The 23,043-nt window shown below is 29.1% G+C and overlaps 1 protein-coding gene across 8 annotated transcripts in view; it reads left to right on the top strand.

The window, feature by feature from the left end:
• The window catches only part of LOC111684574 (segmentation protein cap'n'collar), a 105,412-nt gene extending 83,077 nt beyond the window's left edge, over nt 1-22,335 (top strand). For 7 of the 8 annotated variants that reach the window (XM_046949435.1, XM_046949433.1, XM_046949434.1 and 4 more), the window contains 6 exons: nt 54-127; nt 1,462-2,022; nt 12,395-12,814; nt 12,884-12,980; nt 20,211-21,418; nt 21,513-22,335. In XM_046949435.1, coding sequence (XP_046805391.1) covers nt 54-127; nt 1,462-2,022; nt 12,395-12,814; nt 12,884-12,980; nt 20,211-21,418; nt 21,513-21,935 — 2,783 coding nt within the window. In that variant the 3' untranslated portion in view covers nt 21,936-22,335. Of the gene's footprint in view, nt 1-53; nt 128-1,461; nt 2,023-12,394; nt 12,815-12,883; nt 12,981-15,294; nt 16,147-20,210; nt 21,419-21,512 lie in introns of those variants that run through there. The other variant, XM_046949438.1, reaches the window with a different exon arrangement.
• The last annotated feature ends 708 nt before the right edge of the window (nt 22,336-23,043 follow it).

The following is a 23,043-nucleotide window of genomic DNA, read 5'->3' as shown; positions in this document are numbered from 1 at the left end:
TATATTTTTAAAGATTTTTATCTAAAAATTTGTGTTTTTTTTTCTAATTTTAGGTGAATACATTCGTTTGCCTTTGGACGATATACTTAACGACGTTATACAATTTGCTGAATTGGCTGGTGAAGAGGTAAGATGTATTAAGAATCGCAGCAAAAAAAAAGAGACAAGCAATTAAAAAAATTAATTTTTCAATAGAAAACCTGTCTAAGAATAAAACAACTATTCCATAGGAAATTTGTTTAAAAATTAAGCAACTTTTTTTATAGAAACTTTGTTCAAAAAATCTGGCAACATTTCTATAAAAAACGCCTACAATAATCAGACAACTTTTGTGTAGAAAAATTTTCAATTCTTGGAAAAAAAGGAAAAACTTTTCTATAAAAAAAACTTGCTCAAGAATCGGACAACACTTCTGTTTATGAATCAGACAACTTGTCTAATTATCAGACAACGTATCCGTAAAACATGTAAACAACATTTTTATAGACAACTTGTATTAATTCGGGGACTTTTCTATAGAACACTTGTTCAATAATTGAAAAATTTTCTAAAGAAAACTTATCCAAGAATCAGAAAAATTTTTTTTTTAAAAACTTGCTCAAGAATCTGGCAACATTTATGTAGTTAACTTGACCAATAAAAAGACAACATTTCTTTGGAACTTTTCTATAGAAAACATGTCCAAGAATTAAACAACTTATCTATAGACAACTTGTCCAAGAATTAACCAACGTTTCTATATAAAACGTGTCCAATAATCGCACAACTTTTCTAAAGAAAATTTATTCAAGAATCAGACGAAAAACTTGTTCAACAATCTGGCAACATTTATATACTTGTCTAAAAATAAGACAACTATTCTATGGAACACTTTAACAACTTTTCCATAGAAAACTAGTCCAAAAATTAAACGAATTTTCTAAAGAAAACTTGTCCAAGAATTTAACCACCCTTTTCGCCAATAGAAGTGAAAATTCTGCTCCCTTGAAATTTTCATTTCCCTCGAAGGGAAAATTTGCTATCGTAAAGTTGTTGTGAACAATTCATTCACAATAGTTGATTTTGTATGGAACAGCTGTTTAATGTCTACAAAATTCCAGCAACAAATTTCACAACAGATGCATTTTTTTCACGCAAAAATTTAGTGAACGAAAAAAGTGAAAAGTGAAGGCAACTTTTCCATTGGAAATTTCTCCAAGAATTAAACAACTTTTCTATAGAAAACGTGTCCAAGAATTAAATAACTTTTCTATAGAACTGTTTTTCTATGTTCACGAATCGGACTACTATTCTAGATAAAACTTTTCTATAGAAAACTTGTCGAAAAATCTAAAAAAAAACATTTCTATTAAAAAACTTGCTTAAACACACCAAAATGGTTTCAATAGAAAACATGATCAACTTCTCTATGGAAAATTTAATTAAAAGAGATTTATAAAACAAAAAATTTAATTTTTCTAGGAGGACGATACTGGTGCCAGTACCTCAAAAGCGGCTGCAGCCAATAACAACAACAACAGCAATCTTTTGAAATCGGAAAAAGAAGAACAAGAAGATGAACAAAAATCTACTGCAACAATAAAAACTACTGCTGCTACTAAAACTGAAACTGACTTTGGCAAGGATTATAAAAGTGAAGGTGATTTAAAAGACGATCTAAATAGTGACGATAATAATAAAAGAAAAAACGGTACAGGAAAAGAAGACAAGAACAAAGCCGGCAGTGACGAAGACGACGACGACAACGATAGCGATCTGCCACAATCAGAGATCGAAGTCAGTTCTTTGCCATCACCATTGTTTGATTTAGATGACGAAGCAAAAGAAGAACTAGCTGATTTAAGTATGATGTTACATTCGTCAGCTCCGTTTGCTCCACATCATCATCATCATCCGCATGCACATCATGCACGTGCTGGTGGTGCTGTTGGTGGCGTGGGGGGTGTTCAAAACTATGGTGGTGTAAATAGTGCTTTTCATCGTCAACCAAGTTCGGGTGGTTTCCATCATGGACATCATCAGGTAAGATTTTTTATTATTATTTTTTTGTATGAGTTTTATAAATATGTTTTTTTTTTAATTAATCTTTTTGTTGATGTTTGTAAGATGTGAGTAGATTTTGTCAAGTATCCTTCATTTTTTACTTTACATGTCTCAAGTACCTTTTTTAGTGAGTCTTCAAATTGGAATTATTCAGAGATTTAAGTGAATTCAAGTTAAAATTCTATAAAATTTTAATACTATACGGAAAAAAACAGTAATTTGTTTAGTTTTATTTATAGAATATTGTGGTTTTATAATTTAAACTTAAAAATAATTATAGGAAATTTTATTTTCTTTATAAATTGTTTACTTAAAAATTCTCATAATTTATTTTCTTTGCTTTGACGTTAATCGGGAATTATATAAGTAAAAACTATTTATATAAAACTTGTGAATTTAATACAAAAAAAATATATATATTAAAATCATTAGTGTTAATACACACATTAATTGAATTACTTTCATTAAATATTTTACACCAACAAACTAACAAACAGACTTCCAAACTAACTGCAAAAAAAAAGTATTAATTATTTTTAAACCAACAAAAAAAAAACATTTCTTCCATTCACAAATATAAAAAGTTCCCCCGTTTTTTTTAATACAAAATACAACACTGAGTTAAAAAAAAAAAAACAAATCAGACATTCAAACGAACAATGAGCACATCACATCATCTCAACCATCTATGAGAAGAAGGAATAAAAGCGTTAAATTGAATGAAATTAAAATCAACAAAAAAGTAACAAACAAACTTGGCTTAAAAGATAAACTCTAGAGTTAAATATTATGGATTTTTTTTAACTTTTTAACGAAACTGCAACCAGAAAAAACGTCTAAATTGAGATTTAATTACAAGCGTCATAAAACATTCAAAATAAACAAACAACAACAGCAACTGCAGAACAAGGGACGGGGACAAACGGACAGACTCTCAGACAAATGGACAATCAAGAGACATTATTATTACTGTTGTTGTCATATAAGTAGTTTATTATTATTTTTTTATTATTATTATTATTATTATTGTTGCAGTTGTAGATATTATTGAAAAGATTTACTTTAATGACAGAAAAAAAGGTTGGCTTAATGCAATTAATGCAAAATGCCACTGCGAAATATGTTTCGTAGTAAGTACTACTGCTGTTGGGACGTACGTACCTTTATCTTTTGAAATTTATTTTTTTTATTCAAGTAGTGACAGTTAAATTTAATTAATACAAACAATAAACTCACACAATGTTTAATTAATAGTTAATTGCGAAATTAAATAGATTTAATAAAATTAAGCAAACAAAAATTATTTTATTAAAAAATGTACTTTTCTAAAGAAAACTTGCAGGAAAGACAAACAAGCTTTCCTATAGAAAACCCCTGTCCGAAAACTGAAACCCTTTTCTATGGAAAAGTTGCGTGAAAGACAAAAAACTTTCTTAAGAAAAGTTTTCAGAAAGTCAGACAACTTTTATATAGAAAACTTGTCAAATTTTCTATAAAAGACTTGACTTAAAATCTAACAACTTTTTTTATAGAAAACATGACATGCGAAAAACAAAAATATTTAAAAATAAAACTTTTCATAAAAACAGTCGACTTTTTTTGTAGAAAACTTGTCAAAAGATGATTTTATGTTCTCGACAAGTTTTTTTCATGTTTTGGATTTTTTTGATAAGTTTTCTTTAGAAAAGTTGTCCTAAAGAAAACTTATCAAAAAAATGCACAACTTGAAGAAATCTTGTCGGGAACATTTCTATATAGAACCGGTCAGAAATAAATGTAGGTTTTCTATAGAAATCTTGTTAGAAAGACAGACTTTTCTATAGAAAACTTGACAAATAGATAACTTTTCTATAGAAAACTTCACAAATAGACAAATTTTCTATAGAAAACTTGTGAGCAAAATAGACAATTTTCTATAAAAATTTGTCAGCAAAATAGGAAACTTTTCTATAGAAAGGTTGTCAGCAAAATAGACAACTTTTCTATAGAAATTTTGACAGCAAAATAGACAAATTTTCTATAGAAAACTTGTCAGCAAAATAGACAACATTTCTATAGAAAACTTGTCAGCAAAATAGACAAATTTTCTATAAAAAACTTGTCAGCAAAATAGACAACTTTTCTATAGAAAACTTGTCAGCAAAATAAACAAATTTGCTATAGAAAACTTGTCAGCAAAATAAACAAATTTGCTATAGAAAACTTGTCAGCAAAATAGACAACATTTGTATAAGAAAAGTTAGTAAAAAAGATAACTTTTCTATAGAAAACTTCTCAGCAAAATAGACAAATTTTGTATAGAAAACTTGTCAGCAAAATATACAACTTTTCTATAGAAATCTTATGTGAAAACAAAAAACGGCGGCAAACTATTTTGCTAAAGAAAACATCTATGAAAGACAGTCAACTTTTCTATAGATATCTTGTCAGAAAGATATGCGATTTTTCCATAGGAAACTTTTCTATAGAAAACTTATGTGAAGACAAAAAACGGCGGCAAACATTTTTTTCTAAAGAAAACATGTATGAAAGACAGTCAACCTTATTTTATAGATAACTTGTCGGAAAGATATGCGATTTTTCCATAGAAAACTTGTATGAATGACAACTTCACTATAGAAAACTTATCATCAAAACAGACAACTTTTCTATAGAAAACTTATCTGAAATACCAATAAATAACGGCGGCAATTATTTGAACTTTTTTTTTCTATTAATCCATTATTTCTAGAAATCAAAACTATTTGAAATTTGCCGCTTACTAACGGTAAATAGAATATAAAAGGATTGACTTAGACAAACACACACACAAATGATATATGTATGTATTTTGCAAAATTCGGGATAAACAATCATTAAGGGAATTTTCTTTTTTGCAAAAAGACAAAAACTAAAAACATTAATCACAAATCTTTATATTTACTTTCAAATTATATGCACTCACATGTTGGTATTCAAATGTTCAACTTGCTTTGATCTGAGGCGACAATGAGAGAAAATCTCAACACAGCAAGTGAAATATCAATTGCATTTTGGTGCTAATCCCTTCTTTGCAATAGAGTGAGCTATAACAGAGTGTGGAGAAAATTTGTGTGTGTTTTTTAGTAACGGGTGTTAAAATTTGTTTTTAAGAATAAGGATTTTAGAAATGTTTTATATTGAATAGAAAATGTTAAGCTCTCATTTACTTGAAAATGTTATCACAAAAAACAGCTCTTATTTGAAGAACCCTGTTTATCTATTACAAACACTTAGCTTTTTACACAGGTATAAATATACACGTTTCCACATTTATGCAAAATTCCTAGATCCTGTATGAAATTTTTATATCATGTTCCTTTCTCTTCTTCCTTTTGTGTGGTAATTACTTTGCTACTGTGACTTTATGACTGTGTGGTTTTACATTCTCACTCTTTGTTTTTGTAAATTCCATCGTGTGATCTATCTATATGTGTATGTTGCACTGCATGCATTATTCGGGATATACCGCAACAAATCATTATGCGGCTTCATGACTTTGACAGGTACTTAATGACACCCCATTTACATGATATTTTTTGGTTTGACTTAAAGCCTGTGTGTTTGTGCTTAAGCTGGATGAACAAAAAAATAAAACAATCAGCAGTAGCATTTAGTAACAATTAAACAAGAGATTTACTTACTTACATATGTATGTGTATGAACATTTATAGTCATTAAAGATATTTTGTTGTTCCCTGACAATCTTGTGACAATAGCTGCGACGATTTATAAACTTTATTCTGTAATCCATGTGTCTCGGGTTGTTTGTGTGGTTTGTTGAATAATTTACTAAAAAGTCAAAAATTATTAGTAAATATTGTTGAATGTTTAGAAACGAAATGTGTTATTCTTTTAGAGATTGTCAGTAAATTTGTGATTTTTCTTGAATTATTTGACTCGATTCCAAACTTGTATATGCTTGGGCAAAGGAATATCTCCTGTCCCATAACAGGTTCATCTCAAAGACATTCAACTTATTTATAGAAGAGGTACAACTTTTCTTTAGACAACTTGTCTAAAAGACATACAACTTTTCAATACAAAACTTGTCTAAAAGACATACAACTTCTCTATGCAAAATTTGCCAGAAGTACAGACAACCTTGCTTGAAAAACAAACAATTTTTCTATAGAAATTTTATTTGAAAGACATGCATTTTTTTCTATAGAAAACATGTTTGAACTCTTCCATAGAAATTTTGTCAGAAAACTAGACAGATTTTCTATAGAAAACTTGCCTGAAAGACATACATCTTTTCTATAGAAAATATGTTTTAAATATATCATCTTTTCTAAAAAACATGTCTGAAAGAGAGACAACTCTTCCACAGAAAGCTTGTTTCATACTTTTCTATAGAAAACATGTCTGAAGACAAACAATATTAAAAAGATTCTTCTCTGAAATTCAAACAAATGTTTTCAGAAAACTTATCTGAAAGTAAAACACTTTTCTAAACTTCAAACATCTTTTCTATTGAAAATTTATCTGAAAGTCTATAGAAAACTTGTTGGAGAGTCAAATATTTTTTCTATTAAACACTTTTATGAAATATAGATAACTTTTTTATAGAAAGACAAGACAAGATAACCTTTTTTGCAAATCAATCTTATGGTATACGCACAATTGGGACGAACGACGAATTTCGTATAGCACGACGAACTAGTCGACAACAATTCGTTGCGTAAATTCGTCGAATGGAACACAATCAAATTATTCGTACTGCGAATTCGTTTCAAAATTTGTTCGAAATTGAAAAAAGTAAGAAAAAGGAACAAAAATTATATTTTTGTGAATCTCTACCATTTTTAGATAATTTTAACAGTTTTAAAATTTATTCGAATATTTGAAATTAGAAAATGTAAGAAATTGGCCTCGAAGAGAACTGAAATTTTATTTTTGTGAATATCCCCAATTTTAAGATTTTTTAACAGCTTCAAAATTTTTTCGAACATTACTTCGAATTTTCGAACCAAATTTTAAATATTTCAACATAGCATTGTAGTGTCATCAAGTGTACTTCAAACTGCCAAATTTCAGACAATTCGGTCCACCAGAACTGGTTTTAATTAATGACTTTAAAAAATTTTCGAACTCAAGTTCGAATTTTCGAAAATTTTATTTTTAGTTTTTATGACCCAGAGATTATTTTAAGAGCATAAAAGAATTTTTGAACATAATTTCGAATTTTCGAATATTCGAACATAATATTGTATTGTCATTAGCTGTACTCACAAACGCCAAATTTCAGAAAATTCGGGCTACCGGAATTGGCCTTAAAACAATTTTCTCCAACTAATTCGTCGTTCATCTGCGTAAGAAATAGAAATAAACCTATCGCACAGTTCGTAACGTATGACGAATTTCGTCATATGTACTGATTGTACGTATTTTCATATACTTTAGTGTGTTCTATATCTGAGGACCAAAATTCGTTCGGAAAAATTCGTCGTTCGTCCCTATTGTGCGTATAGCATTAATCAAAGGCATACGATATTATATTGAAAGGTCAAACGAACCTTTGAATATGGAAGGGAAGTTCATGTCTGCGTAGCACTTTCCCATAAACCTAAGCACTTTCCCATGTCCTAAAAGAAAATTATTTTTTTCCTTAAAGCTTTTGTGATTGTACTACAAAGTCTTTCTTGTTCTTATAAGATAGTGGTTCAAAGCTTTTCTGATAGTTCTAGAAAACTTTTATATATTTTGTGAGGATAAATGACAATACGAAAACCCCCATTCCTGACATATGTACAAAGTAGGTGTTTACATCTAAAATGTTATTTTTTTTAAGTATAATATAAATGTCAAGTCTAATTCAAGTTCAAGAATCTTAAAAGTTCCAACCCTCTTATTATTATGTACATTTTGTTCTAACTCTATAATTTAAATTCACATTGTTGTTATTATTCAATGAAAAGAAAATACACGCAAAAACATTGAAAATTTTTGAAAAGGGCTAAAAAAAAAATGTATAGAATTGAAATACTAAATATAATTTTCTATAATTGGAAAAAAATGTTTCATTTTGATGCTTTTAAAATATAGTAATTAAAAAGTATAGACTGTAAATACGATATTTACATGTTGCAGTAGTTGGAGCAGCAGTGAAATGGGTGATATTAATGAAAAAATCAATAAATAAGTTAAAATAATAAAAGCGTCTGAGTCGAAGTTTAAACACTCTTTAATCTTTTTTTAATAAACTTTTTTCATCGTGCCATCGTTGCTTTATTTATCAGCCCAAAATTAGACTATAATTTTTTATGTCTAATTAAATGTGAGTGAACAGGTGAGTTACTCTTGCGCAATAGACTTCATGTTGTTAAAAATCAAACTAAAAAAATAGATCAACAAAATAACGTAACAATGATTTGTTAATAAAACTTTGAAATGGGTGACAAAAATTCGTGTGAATGAGTTTAAACGAAACAACAAATCCCTAACTAATACCAGTAGCAATAGTAATTTGTATTTCATAGATAATTAAAACCAAAACCCATACATACATAGATACTTTTTGTTGGCTTAAATACTAATACATATAAATATAAATCTAAAAACAACAGCAATGATTTGTTTATTTATTTACTTTCCACAATTTTTTTAAGAAAATGTTTTACCTGTCTTAAGATAGGGACTCTGAAAATGAAGAAAAGAATCTTGAATTTTTACCTGTCGTCTACGAAATGTTTATTTACTTTAAAATACCAATACTAAGTCCAAAACATAAGAACAAGCTCAAGAAGTAGTCCAATGGATATGAAACAAATATCAATCATAAAACAAAACAATAGCAACAAGAACAACAAAAAAATAATGAATCAAATATATGTGCAACAGCATCCACATATACATATACGAATATGTACGTACTTATGTATATCCAGTCAGCCAAAAACATCTTGACCAAAATCTTATGAAAACACTTAACAACTTCAAACACATACATACACACACATACATGCATATATACATATATGCATTCTACCACTACTATAGCACTTTCAGATCAATTGTTAAAATGTTGTTATTTTTGTTATTGTTGGGTATGGAGTAGAAAACATTTGCGTGTTTTAATCTTTTCATAAACACCAAAACATCCCATCAATCCATGTCGTCGTAGTCGTCGTTTTAGTCCGTCGTCGTCTCCTCTCACAAACTCTAACTCATCATCAGACAAAATTGATTGAACGACACAGTATTTAACAATTTGTCAGTCGTCTCGTTACGTCTCGTAAAGTGATGTTTTTAACATTTCATTTTAAACAAATTTTTTTTATTCTAAGTTGAACTTGGAAATTAACAAAAAATATATTAAATAAAAATTTTTAAAAAATATTTGATTAAAATAACCACCGTCGGGTTTTAAAATTATTAAGACTGAAAGTGCAAAGCAATATAACAAATCTTTAAAAGAATTGAAAAACATTTAAAATTCAAAATATTTTCAAATTTAATCATTTCTGAAAGTTTTAGTGTAATTTAAATAATATTATTAAATAAATATTAATAATAATTAATTGAGGTACGTGTAAAATAAAAAAAAAAATAAGTTTAAAACTACAAAAAAATATAAATGACAGACAAATTCGCAAAAGAAATTTCTAAGAAAAAATATATAGTTTATAAAATATTTTTCCTGGATTTCTATAAAACCGATATCTAAGATTTTAATTGGATTATAAGCATGTAAAAACTCTATGATCGGCTGTGCAGATCTTATATACTCTTCATTAAAAAAATCAAAAAATACCAGTTGGAATTCAAAACAAGTCCATTTTAAGAGATTCGCCAATTTCGCGAACATTTAATTGATTTTAATCTAAAAATCATAAAGATATAGAAACATTAAAAAAAAAGAAAAATATAATTTAAATTTTAAATATTTAAGTCAAGGCTTCTAGATATTTTTAAAATTAATACGAAAAGATTCATACAATTTATGAACGTATTCTTAAATATTATTAACTTTCGTCAATGAAGGCAGTTCATAATATTTATACCGAAAAACACGGCATTGTCATATTTATTATTCAAATTCCCGAAAGAAACATTTATTATTGTTTACTTTTTTCTTGCACACAACTTTCCATCTCTGATTTTTGTCAACTTGTGTCAACTTACAAATTTTGTCTTGCAATATTGTCAATAATACTTTTTATGACAATCTTGCAAAAGAAAAATTGTAAGATTGTTAGACATTTACTCAACATTTTACTGACAACGTTGTAAGATCTGGCAACCGTTTACACTTCTTATGCTATGTATACACTGTGGTTAGATCTTACAACGTTGGCAGTAAAATGTGCAGAAAATGTATTATAACAGTGTCAACTTACAAATTTTGTCTTGCAATATTGTCAATAAGGCTTTTTCTGACAACGTTGCAAAAGATAAATTGTAAGTTGAGACGATTGTTAGACTTTTCTCAACATTTTACTGACAACGTTGTAAGATTAGAAAACAGTGTATCATGGCTTTTACGAATGTAAAGGGTACAATAATAATGATAATGTTTAATTTTACAAAATTTTTAACAAAAATGTTAACAAATATCAATTCCAGAGTCGAATTGGTTTCTTTGAGTTGTCATTTCCGCAAAACTAAAAGTTTGAAAACTAAACTATTAAATATTGAAAAGAATGTCGATTTGATAACCGAATATTAGGTTTTTGTTCGGTTTTGGCCAAAAAATAAAACTGTCGTTAATAATCGTTCTCATTTAGAGGAACATGCCCTAAATATTAAAACAAATGTCGATTTGTTCGGTTTTGGCCAGAAAACAAAATCCGTTAATAATCGTTCGCATTTAGAGAAACAGGCCCAAAATATTGAAACGAATGTCGATTTGGTAGTCGAATATTAGGTTTTTGTTCGGTTTTGGCCAGAAAACAAAACTTGAGTTTCTTTTATTCAAAACTAGTGGTACCCGGTCCACATCATCAGTCATTTGATTGGACATGCGGATTCTACACGTAAAGTCCTCAATTTTTATAGTAATAGGCTTAACGTATTAAGTGTAATTGACTGGAAACTAAAACTTCGACGCCATCTGTCGGACACGATGCCTGAAACATATATATGTATAGCTGGTCGTCCTCGCGTTGTCTTCACCAGGGACACACTAGGGTCCACTATATTGATCCCTCAGATGCCTTACATATGTTAAACTTTTATTTATATAGAATTTTTTAGTAACAGTAGTAACATATTTTTATTAATTGAAAAAAAACCTAAAATAAACATTTACAATTCCCACCAAACAAATTTGTTGCTACAGACAAATACACTAACCTCAGTTGACCCTCTTCTTTATGCAAAATCAAACATTTACTTAAAAATAACCAAAACGGAAAAAAACTACCAAAAAAAAAGATAAATACTTCAAAAACCAACAAAATATATAAAAACATATCAATTGAAACGTTTTAAACAACAATTCAAAAAAAGCTGTCGATCATATCGACACGATTTTTGTTCAAACTTATTTCTTCCTCTGAGACCGGCACCTTCAGTAAGCCAAATAAATACCAATGAAATGCATTTACAACACTACTAAAAACCCGGCTTAAACACTCTACACTAATATTTAAACAGTCACTTGGAGCCAGTTGGTTTCAAATGTGTATAAAAAACAAAATCCAACACCAAGCTGTGAGCACTTGTCAATATTGTATAAAGGAATGGAATTTATTTCAATTTAATTTCGATCGATCTTTTCGTTTGCTAACAACGCAGAAATTTAAAAAAAAATTTGTAGTTGAGTTGTTGTCTGTTTTTGATATATTTATTTATGAAATATAAAAGAATTAAAAACCACGTTTAAAACATCGTCAAAATTTGATGCATTGTTCACGTTTTCTTGTTTTTTTTTTTCATTGGTGGGTAATGGATGTTGTACTTGTCTTGATTTAGTTTTTTTCTTCCACAATCTCTCTCACAGTTTGTTTAAAATTATAAGATGATCTCTGCAGAAGAAAATAAATTTACAAATAAATGTTACGCATGCGCACGTTTTAAGATTAGTTTTTTATTTTGTTGTGGTGTGTTTTCTTTTGTAAAAAAATCAGGGTTTTTATTTGAATTCTGTTTTAAATTTTATTGTTTTTATTACACACAATATGATTGATTACTTATTTATTGATTTCAAAAGTTATGTTTGATTTTTTCTTTGCTTTGTTGGCAGCGGTTTCAATAAACAAAATTAATCACCCACACGTTGTACAAACATCAACAGTTTGTTTTGTAAAAAATAAAACTTACAAAAAAATTAAAAAAAAAAATAAATAAAATTAAAAATCTTAATAAAATATGTATTTTTTTCTCTCAGGGTCGTATGCCCTCTCTTAGTCGTGCCGTCTCCATGGAACATCGTTTTCAAGATATAGCCAGTCTTTTCAATCCCATGGGTGTTGTAGGTGGTGTATCCGAAATGTCTCCTTATCCCCACTATCCCTCACATCCCTATTCGTATCAAAGTGGACCACAACATGCTCAATATCCTCCACCACCACCACATCCCCATCATCATCATCACGCCATGTTACATCCCAATGCCTCTTTGGGTGATTTGTGTTCGTCCCAGCCTCACTATGGCCATAATTTGGGTTCTGCCGTTTCGTCTAGCATGCATTTGACAAATTCCACTCACGAATCAGATGTTTCGGGTGTGGGTGCCGGTGCTGTGGGCGGTTCTGCTGCTGCAAATATTGGTGCTTATAAAATGGAACATGATATGATGTACTATTCGGTAAGTGATTTGTGATTTTTATTTTGATGGTTTAAAGTTTTTAATTTGTTTTTGTTTTTTTCCTTCTAGAACGCTTCTTCGGATATGAATCACACTACAGATGGTTTTATCAATTCAATTTTAAATGATGAAGATTTACATTTGATGGATATGAATGTTAATGACAGTAAGTGCCAAAAGAAATTTTCAAAGATTTTTAAAAAATGTTATATATAATTTAAGTTATTACTAGTCGTTATGTAGTAGTCTTTGAAACGTAAGTTCTAGTCTTTACCATGTTTTTGTTTGATACTTTTTGAAAGGAGTGAATTGCGTAGAATTTCTACGTAAAAAATTTTCGAGATTTCCTGTAAAAAAATAACATTTTGGGCAATATCCTTTAAAAAGCACTGATATTTTAAAATTTTTGTTTTAGTAGTTTAGGTGTAATTGACTGAGAAATAAAAAAAGTAAAACTTTACGAATAGATAGATTGATACATAGATAGATAGATAGATAGATAGATAGATAGATAGATAGATAGATAGATAGATAGATAGATAGATAGATAGATAGATAGATAGATAGATAGATAGATAGATAGATAGATAGATAGATAGATAGATAGATAGATAGATAGATAGATAGATAGATAGATAGATAGATAGATAGATAGATAGATAGATAGATAGATAGGTAGATAGATAGGTAGAATAATGTTTTGGGCAATATCCTTTAAAAAGCACTGATATTTTAAAATTATTGTTTTAGTAGTTTAGGTGTAATTGACTGAGAAATAAAAAAAGTAAAACTTTACGAATAGATAGATTGATAGATATATAGATAGATAGATAGATAGATAGATAGATAGATAGATAGATAGATAGATAGATAGATAGATAGATAGATAGATAGATAGATAGATAGATAGATAGATAGATAGATAGATAGATAGATAGATAGATAGATACATAGATAGATACATAGATAGATACATAGATAGATACATAGATAGATACATAGATAGATACATAGATACATAGATAGATAGATAGATAGATAGATAGATAGATAGATAGATAGATAGATAGATAGATAGATAGATAGATAGATAGATAGATAGATAGATAGATAGATAGATAGATAAATAGATAGATAGATAGATTATTAAGTTAAGATCTATCGATGCAGATAGTAATATACAAGTAAAATGAGTAAAATTTGTTGTAGGATTCGAGGATCCCAGACCTTCTTAAAATTAAACATTTCTTAGCCGTCGTAGTCGTTTTTTCATTTGTGATCAATTTTTCGGATATTATAAATAGATTATATTTTAAAATCTTAAATCTTTGACACCGATACAGATTATATAATTTTCTTTCTAATAGAGTTATTCTAAGATTAAATATATATAACAATATATAAACTTTTATCAATGGTTTATAAATCAAATCTGCATATGAATTTTGATCTATAAACCTTTGGTCAATGTTTATGAATAAGGCAGATACTTTAGATTAGACTACAAACTAGACTATAGACAGAACTATAGTCCAGACTATAGACTAGAATATAGTCCAGACTATAGACTAGAATATAGTCCAGACTATAGACTAGAATATAGTCTAATCTAAAGTCTAGTCTATAAAATATTCTATTGTCAAATCTATATTATTTTCTGTAAATAACTTTATATTAATTGAATACTAGTTTAGTTAATTCGAATATCTGGGATATTCTATTTGGATTTATTACAGCAAATTATACTAATGTAAAAAAACGATATTTAACAAAAAAATGTATTCTCAATGCTAATATGGGAAACAGTTAAAATAAACTGTTTCCATATACTAAGTAGATTCTACTTAGCCCCGTTAACTACACCTCTGGTTATCGTTTAACCGAAAGTTATTCTGCCGCTTAAAATATTTTTTGTATGAAAACTGTCAACTTAACCTTAAGATAAAGAATAACTAGACATTGTGTTATTTGGGGGTTTGTAGAATTTTGAAAACAATTATTTCGCACTACCAAAAAGTAATTATATTATGGATTCGAATTATGCAGGTTTTTATTTTCTAAATACATCCCTAATATTAATGTTAAGCATTTTCTTATTCAAAAGAATTACTTGCCTTGACTTGTGTAAATATAGCATCTAAAATCATAGGAATCACAATAAGTGATGTATTAAAAAAAACCTTTGACCCCCAATATATCGCATAGCATAGACGGAATTAATGGTAACTTTTGTCTTCTCCAAAGCCGAAGCCCTATGTATTTAAAAATTTAGGCGGGAATTAACCAACTGCATCTGTTCTTTAATATTCAAATGAACTTTGATCGTCAAAAAAGTAACAAAATTTAAAACACACTTTTTTTAGTATATACTCCATTCTACCTTTACCTAATGGGCATGAAAAGAACGTGATTAAGAACAAATAAAAAAGTGAATTTCTTTTGAAACAAAAATAAAATAAAAGACGACAAAATAAACTCAAACGATAAGAAAATTTGCAAAACAATTGAGAGAAATAAACAAGGTTGCTTAACTATGATGACAAATGAGTAAAAGCTTATTCAGAGCGTTACACACTCAAGAATAATTCTAAAAAAAAAAACTAATGTACAACAATAAAATCCAAAAAATAAACAACAGGTTGAGCATGAAGAGTAAACAACAACGATAGAAGAATTATGTATGAGAAGTAAAAAAAAGCTTTATGGGTAAAATATTTATTATTCAATAATTTGTTAATATTTTTTGAGTGAAAAACAGCCCATAGCGACAACACTAATACAAGCTTCCCCTATAAATACACTCAACAAAAAGAAATAATAAAATAAAGAACAGCAAGGCGACGAAAAAGTTAAACACGATTTGTGTATACCGTCATCATTATCATAATTTTAGCTGAATAGACTGGACTTGTGACTACGTGCTGCTGTTAAGCAAAACAAGTAAATACAAATAAGATCGCAGCACCCACAACAACAACAACAAAAATTATACTCAAAATACCGCAATATTTTCTAAATTAATAAAATTTAGAAATCAAGTGCCAATGTACTTGATTTAAGAAAATAACAACAAAAAATAAATGCAAAAGAAATTTTAACAAATTTAAATAATCATTTAATATAATAAATATTTTTTTGGCATGTGAGAGTTGTTTTTTCTACGTATAAAATAATTAAAAGATAAGAAATTAAAAATAAAGAAAAACAACAATATTATTCAGTGATTTATTTTCGTAATTGAGAATTTGCCTTGAAACACAAAAAAAGCGTACAAAAACAATACAAAAACACAAAGTAGAATAGAAAACGAAACAAATAAAAAAAATCAACAGGTGAGCTTTGATATTTTCTACAATTGTTGTTGTTGTTTTCAACTTTTGTTTGTATGAATTAAGTAAGAGAGCAAACAGTTGCAGTTATTCTTTTTTGCTTCATTAATTAAATTTACGCCAAAAATTAAACGTTTTACGATAGAATATGAATTGAATTACACAGTTTAAGTGAAATATGAAATTGTAAATTTTAAAATTTTAATAAAACCATTTTTAAATACTTACCCACATGGGTATTAACTTTATTCTTATTAAAATAATAAAGAAATAACATTTAAAAAAGCCGGCAAAAGGTAAACAAAACAATTAATTGGCAACAACGAAAACCATATATTGATAATTTAATTTCATTTAATACTGCAAACTTATAATTAATATAAGAAAATCTGTTAAATTTGAGTAATCAATCATTAAAAAATTTGGATTATTGTAACAAAATATTAAAAACTTAATCGCATTGTTACAAAAAAAATAATAATAAAAACAAACATTGTTTTCTAATGTGTCATCATTAGACCCATCATTCCCCTCTCAAGCCCACCACCATCAAACAACTAACATTCTAATATTTATTTCTTTATTTTTCATTAGCTGATCATCACATTTATTCGAAACGATCTTGTTTTGTTTAATTTTTCTTTTAATTTTTTTATTATTTGTTTTATTTTCGCTACACATCATACACATTTTTTGCTATTATTCATCCATAAATGTATCTACTACGTAGCGTACGTATTCATTGAGTTTGAATTCTTAAAAAAAACTAAACCCACTCTCTTTCTCTCCTTTTATGACAACCAGACATGGGAAATTGAAATTTTAAAATGGTACTTATGACTCGACTTACATAGACTGCAGATTAGACTGAAAACGAGACTATAGACATTCTAGACTACATACTAGATAATAGACTACATGCTAGACTTGATTATAAACTATAGACTAGACTACATCTTATACAATAGACTAATCTATATAGTAGACTATAGATTAGGCCAAAAACTACACTACACTATAAACATTAAACTAAATTTTATACTAAACTATAGATTATACTATGAACTATATTAAAGACTACATTTTAAACTAGACTATAAACTTGACTATAAACTAGACTAGAGCCTAGATTATAGATCACAATAAAGAATATACTAGACTAAAAACAAAACTATAGACATGACCATACACTAAACTATATACTTAACTATTGACTAGACTACTAGGACTTCATTATAGACTTTCAACTAAACTATAGATTGGTTCATTAACTACTATGTGGACTACTTATCAAAGATTTATAGGTTCTAAAAAGTACCGAAAGTGACATGAAGGTACCACAACCATATTTTTCAATATCTAAAAGGTACTAAATTTTCCATACCTGATGACAACTATATTGAGTAATAATAATTTTATTTCATAAAAAAAGTACAAAAATAACAACAAATCAAATTGAATTTGTAATTTGAAAAAAACGTATTCCAACGTGTTGAATAGTTATACAGTAGTGTTAATAAATGTAGTACTATTTGGAATTCAAAGTATTTTTATATATAAAAAAATCGTATTATCAACTCGATTGGAACAACCAATATCTTATTTAATTTGAAATGGAATTGACTAAAAAGTAAAAACAACTAAAACACCCATTCTTGTTAAGATGTTGGTTAAAAAATTGACAAAAAAATTCATTGCATTCAGTGGCTATGTTAAGTTTACAGTTTTTGTAATTTTGTCCCACTAATTAACAAAATTTTTAACAATTTATGATTATTAACAGTTATGTAAATGTTTTTTACAGGGATGGAAAGAGATTTTGTTTCAGTATCAAAAAATATTTCAGAGAGTACTTTTTTGGATCTCAAAGTACTTAGATTAGGTTGATAGGAGGATGTGTACTACATCAAATCCGAAAAAATGCACCTAGGCCACAACCGTCCTGTTGTGCGCTCTTTATCATGAAAAAAATAACTGTATGAATTATTCCAATCAGTGTTAGTAGGAATGTTATTTCCGAAATAATATCACTTCCAAGATACTTGGATTTATCTTCGAAATGCCAGGCAGTGACAAAGAAAGTTGTCCAGAGTTTCACTGCCCTCTCCACATGCTCTACATACGTCTGAATCCGCACGTCCAATTTTGCATAAATGTGCTCGTAATCCTGTGTGTCCACTCAGAACATGTACTATTATACTAACTTCAGACTTGCTCATTTTGAGGAGATTTTTTGTCTTGCTCTCATCAGGGACACCCCATAGGATTTTCGTGGTTCTACCCACTGTTTCATTATTCCAAGAGGTCTTATGGGATTTTCTCGCCCATATTTTAGTTCAGCTTTTGTTGCGTCGAATGGTTTTGCGTTTGTCAGTTTAACTGCCTTGAGCTCCCTTATGTTGATATGGTGTCCGTCCCTCAATGTTAACACCTTTGATATAATTTGATGAAGTTTTCCCAGGAAATGCATGGTATCTCATAGCTACGATACAAATATTACCACGAAATTGTACATTGTGAAATGTTATATTTAAAGCATTAATGGCGCGTTATCTCAAAACTCAGGACATAATATCTCAGATTCCAGATGTGATGGAGAATATGAAGTAATATTCATATACCACTAAAGTGGTGTAGGGTAGAAAAATTTATTTACCAGACAGATTTACTACCGGTTAAACGATAATCGGATATTGAGATTGTAGCCCTGAAAGTATCATATAAGACTCGGGAGTATCACGGTACTTTTGCACATCAACTAGTATCAAAAAAGTACCATCGTACCAATTTTGCCATCCCTGGTTTTTTATATAAAAATTTTCTTCGTTCCCTATAATTTTACACTTAACTGTTGTTACTCATGTACATACATACATATGTTCATATGAATTTCGCATACATTATTTGTTGTCAATGTATTTTTTGTTTTCTTTTTTTTTATTCATTTTGCGCTGTTTACTATTTTTAAAATGCTGAGTCATTCTTTTTGTTCTTATTTTTGCACAAAATACTCAATTCATTTCTTTGCTGTTTTTAACATTTTATCGAATCGAATAAAAGTGAATTTGAAATACATATCTTTAAATATAATATCAACAAGTTGTTGGTTGGTAAGATAGAGAATATTCAGCATAACAACTTGTTAATTTAATTTAAATTAAAAATTTAGATATAAAATTTGTTATTTATAAAAGAAAGTATTACTAATCTTCAAGGAGTTCGTTATATTTTAATAAGATATAGTCATTTTAACAAAAAAAAAAAATATCGAGTGTCAAATGATTTATTATTAAAAAGTTTTGAATGTCATACATAATTAAAAACAGGTAGAACTGTTATAGTTAATGAGATTGTATATAAAACCACGCCTTTTAAATGTAGGCGTTTAAAATTATTATTATGTTATTAAATATTATAGTTGTATTAATTTATAATGCAATTTTTATTAACTGCCAAGTCATCACAAATAGAGCTTAATATATATAAAAATCAAATGCCCTTGTTGTTGGAATCTTTGAATTGAATTGATAATTTCACTACAATTGTGTTTTTCAGAAGTCATGCTGAAACGCAAAACATAAAATTTCCCAAGTCATTCGAGAACCTAGATGAGTTGACAAAAACTTTCAAAAGTCCCCCATATGTGTAGGGGAAATTTAATTCTTTGCTAAAATAAAGATAAGAGTATATATTTTCAACATTTTATAATAACAAAATTGCACATACCGATCTAAACATTTTAGAATTCTGTAGATGTTTTTTTCTAGGTATATAGTTTAATTTAGAAGTATTTTAATTAAAGAGAGTATTAATAACTTAGCAAAATATACCATATGTTCATGTGTGTATTTTTCTAAAACTAACTAAAAAATCTTGCTGAATCAGCTTTGAAAAATCTTCCTATTGCAAAAGAAAAAGCATTTTTTATGTTTATTACTTAAATTATGACCACAATTATTGTAAATTGTGAGTAATTTAAAATTAAAAAAAAACTTAAATCATAAACAATAGGTATAAAATAATTACAGCAATAACAATCAAGTTTTGTTTTTTTTTTAATTTTTAAGGTTTCTGCCGTATGGTTGATGTCAACAACAGTACCAGCAACAATTCCTCGGTTTTGGGCATTTCCAGCGGTCATGCAAATGCAGCTACTGGCTCAGCTAACGGTTCGACTAGTGGCATTTCCATGAGTGGCACAAATGTAGGCGCCGCTGGTGGTGCCGCCGGCATGACTAGCGATTTGATGAATAGTGCCGGTGCTCAAGGTGGCACCGATCGTTTAGATGCCTCTAGCGATAGTGCCGTCAGTTCGATGGGATCAGAGCGTGTACCCTCGTTGTCGGACGGCGAATGGGGTGAGGGTAGTGATTCGGCACAGGACTATCATCAGGGCAAATATGGTGGTCCCTATGATTACAGTTATAATAACTCGACTAGCAATAATCGTTTAAATGATGGCACTCGTCAACCTCCTGTGGCCCAGAAGAAACATCATATGTTTGGCAAACGTTTCCTTAATGAACAACCTGCTGTAAATGCGGCAAATGGTGCCAATCCTGCTGCCACTGGTGTAAATGGTGTGATAAATGGTCCTGCTCATTCGATTAAATATGAATATGAACCTTATCCTCCGGTAGCTGGTCTACATGAAAATATGGACAATGGCCTGCAGGGTGGTGCCATGGGTGGTCCCACTCTAAGCAAAGAACATCATACCTATGGTGGTGCCTACTCCCTCGACTTCTCGGTACGCACTCCACGTACAGCCCATGAAATTGTCCAACATAACCACACGTACACCCTGCCTCAGGGCTCGGGATCACTACCACGCCCTCAGCAACGTGATAAGAAAACGTCTACTTCATCCTCGTCTACCAAATCGTCCAAGTCTGCTCATAATAGTAGCGGCAGTGGCGGTGAGGAAGATAATTATTTGACACGCGATGAAAAACGGGCACGCGCCATGAACATTCCCATACCGGTGACAGATATTATTAATCTACCCATGGATGAGTTTAATGAACGTTTATCGAAATACGATTTGAGTGAGAATCAATTGTCATTGATACGTGATATACGTCGTCGTGGCAAGAATAAAGTAGCCGCTCAAAATTGTCGTAAACGTAAACTGGATCAGATTTTATCGCTAGAGGATGAAGTGAAACAAGTGCGTCGTCGTAAAGAAGATTTACAGGCACAACGTGATCGTTTGTTTAATGAACGGAAGCGTGTGTCAAATAAGTTTGGTGCATTGCATAGACATATTTTCCAAGTAAGTTGTATTTCCAAAAGGATTTTCTATTTAAAAAACGATAACTGTTTATTTATAAAATTATTAACCATAACAATTTTTTACACAATTCCAGTACTTACGCGATCCGGAAGGCAATCCGTGCTCACCATCCGAATACAGTTTACAGCAAGCTGCTGATGGTTCAATTTATCTGCTGCCGCGCGATGCTGCCAATAAAAATGACACCTCTAGCGGTGTTCTACAGCACGGCAGCACTGCAAATGGCAGCTCTCAACCAACACACCATCAGCAAATGTCACAAACACATACAAATGCCCATGTAGCCGGTGGCCACCATCATCCTCACCTGCAGCAACAGACTACCACTGCTGCCACAGCGGCCGCTGCATCACTGGCTCACAGTCATGTGCAGCCACATCATCATCACCATCAACAGACACAGCAACATCTGCATCAGCCAGGACAAACAACGCATCCGCATCCACAAACACAACATAATGGTGGTGGAGGAACGGCACATCAGCAAAAGGATTGAAATTTATTGTGGCAACACTATGCAGCGCATTGGTTTCAAATTCATCATCAACATCATCGTCATCAACAGAAACAGCAGCAACAAACCTCTAGTACTCATGCTTTAGTACATTGTAATCCTCATTATCACCATCATCATCACTCTCAAACTTCTCGTCACAATCTTCATTGTCATCAATCTCACTCTTCCCATTATTATCATCATCCTGGGCATTACGAGTCTACTTACTGTTGAACATTTGTATTCAGGGGTTTTATAACTTTATCATCTTTCTTATATTTTAATAGTTTTTTTTATTTTTATTATTATTTGTTAATTGTTAAATTAAGGTCGTATAAAGTGTGGGTTATGAGAAAAAACTGATAAAAATAAACAAAAAAAAGTTTTTTTTTAATAAAAAGAATTTTAAATATTTTAAACTTCTTAGCTACAGCTTAATTTTCTAACTTTGGTTTCAAATGTGATTTCTTATTTAAGTATAAAATAGTTCAAAATTTTTCTTTTAATTTTTTTTTTTCAAAAAAATTCTTTGGCATTTTTTTAAGAAATTTATTTTTTCTGTAATATTTAAAAAAAAATTATATCAAACATACAATTTTATGAATTTGTGATAAATTTTTAAATTTCAAAGAATGAATTTTTTTCAAAACAAAATTAAACTATGAAAAATATAATTACAACAGCACAATATTACATACATATGTACATCTAAAATATTAATTTGTTTCCCTTTTTAAACTAACACTCCCTCTCTAAAGTATCATCTCTCTCTCTCTCTCTCTTAACACTAGTGAAGTTATTAAAAGAAATTTAACTATTATTTAGTTTATATAATACAAAAAAATTTTTTAAAATAATTTAAAACTTCTAACAAAAATAATACTGTAATTATGGTTCCAATTTAATTTAAACAAAAAAACTGTTAATAATATTTATACACCTAACAACTACATACACGTTTTATTAAATTATTAAAAAATAAATATGTACAATTTAGTAACTAAATATTAATTAAAATAATCGCTTGTTGTAAAAGCTTGTTTTCCTTGCTAATTTTTCTTCTTTTATTTGTAAATTTTCTTTTTTTTATAAAAGGATTTTTTCATTT

This window comes from Lucilia cuprina, chromosome 4 (genome assembly GCF_022045245.1).
Source record: "Lucilia cuprina isolate Lc7/37 chromosome 4, ASM2204524v1, whole genome shotgun sequence".
NCBI classification, from domain to species: Eukaryota; Metazoa; Arthropoda; class Insecta; order Diptera; family Calliphoridae; genus Lucilia; species Lucilia cuprina.
This window is presented reverse-complemented; position numbering and strand designations above follow the sequence as displayed.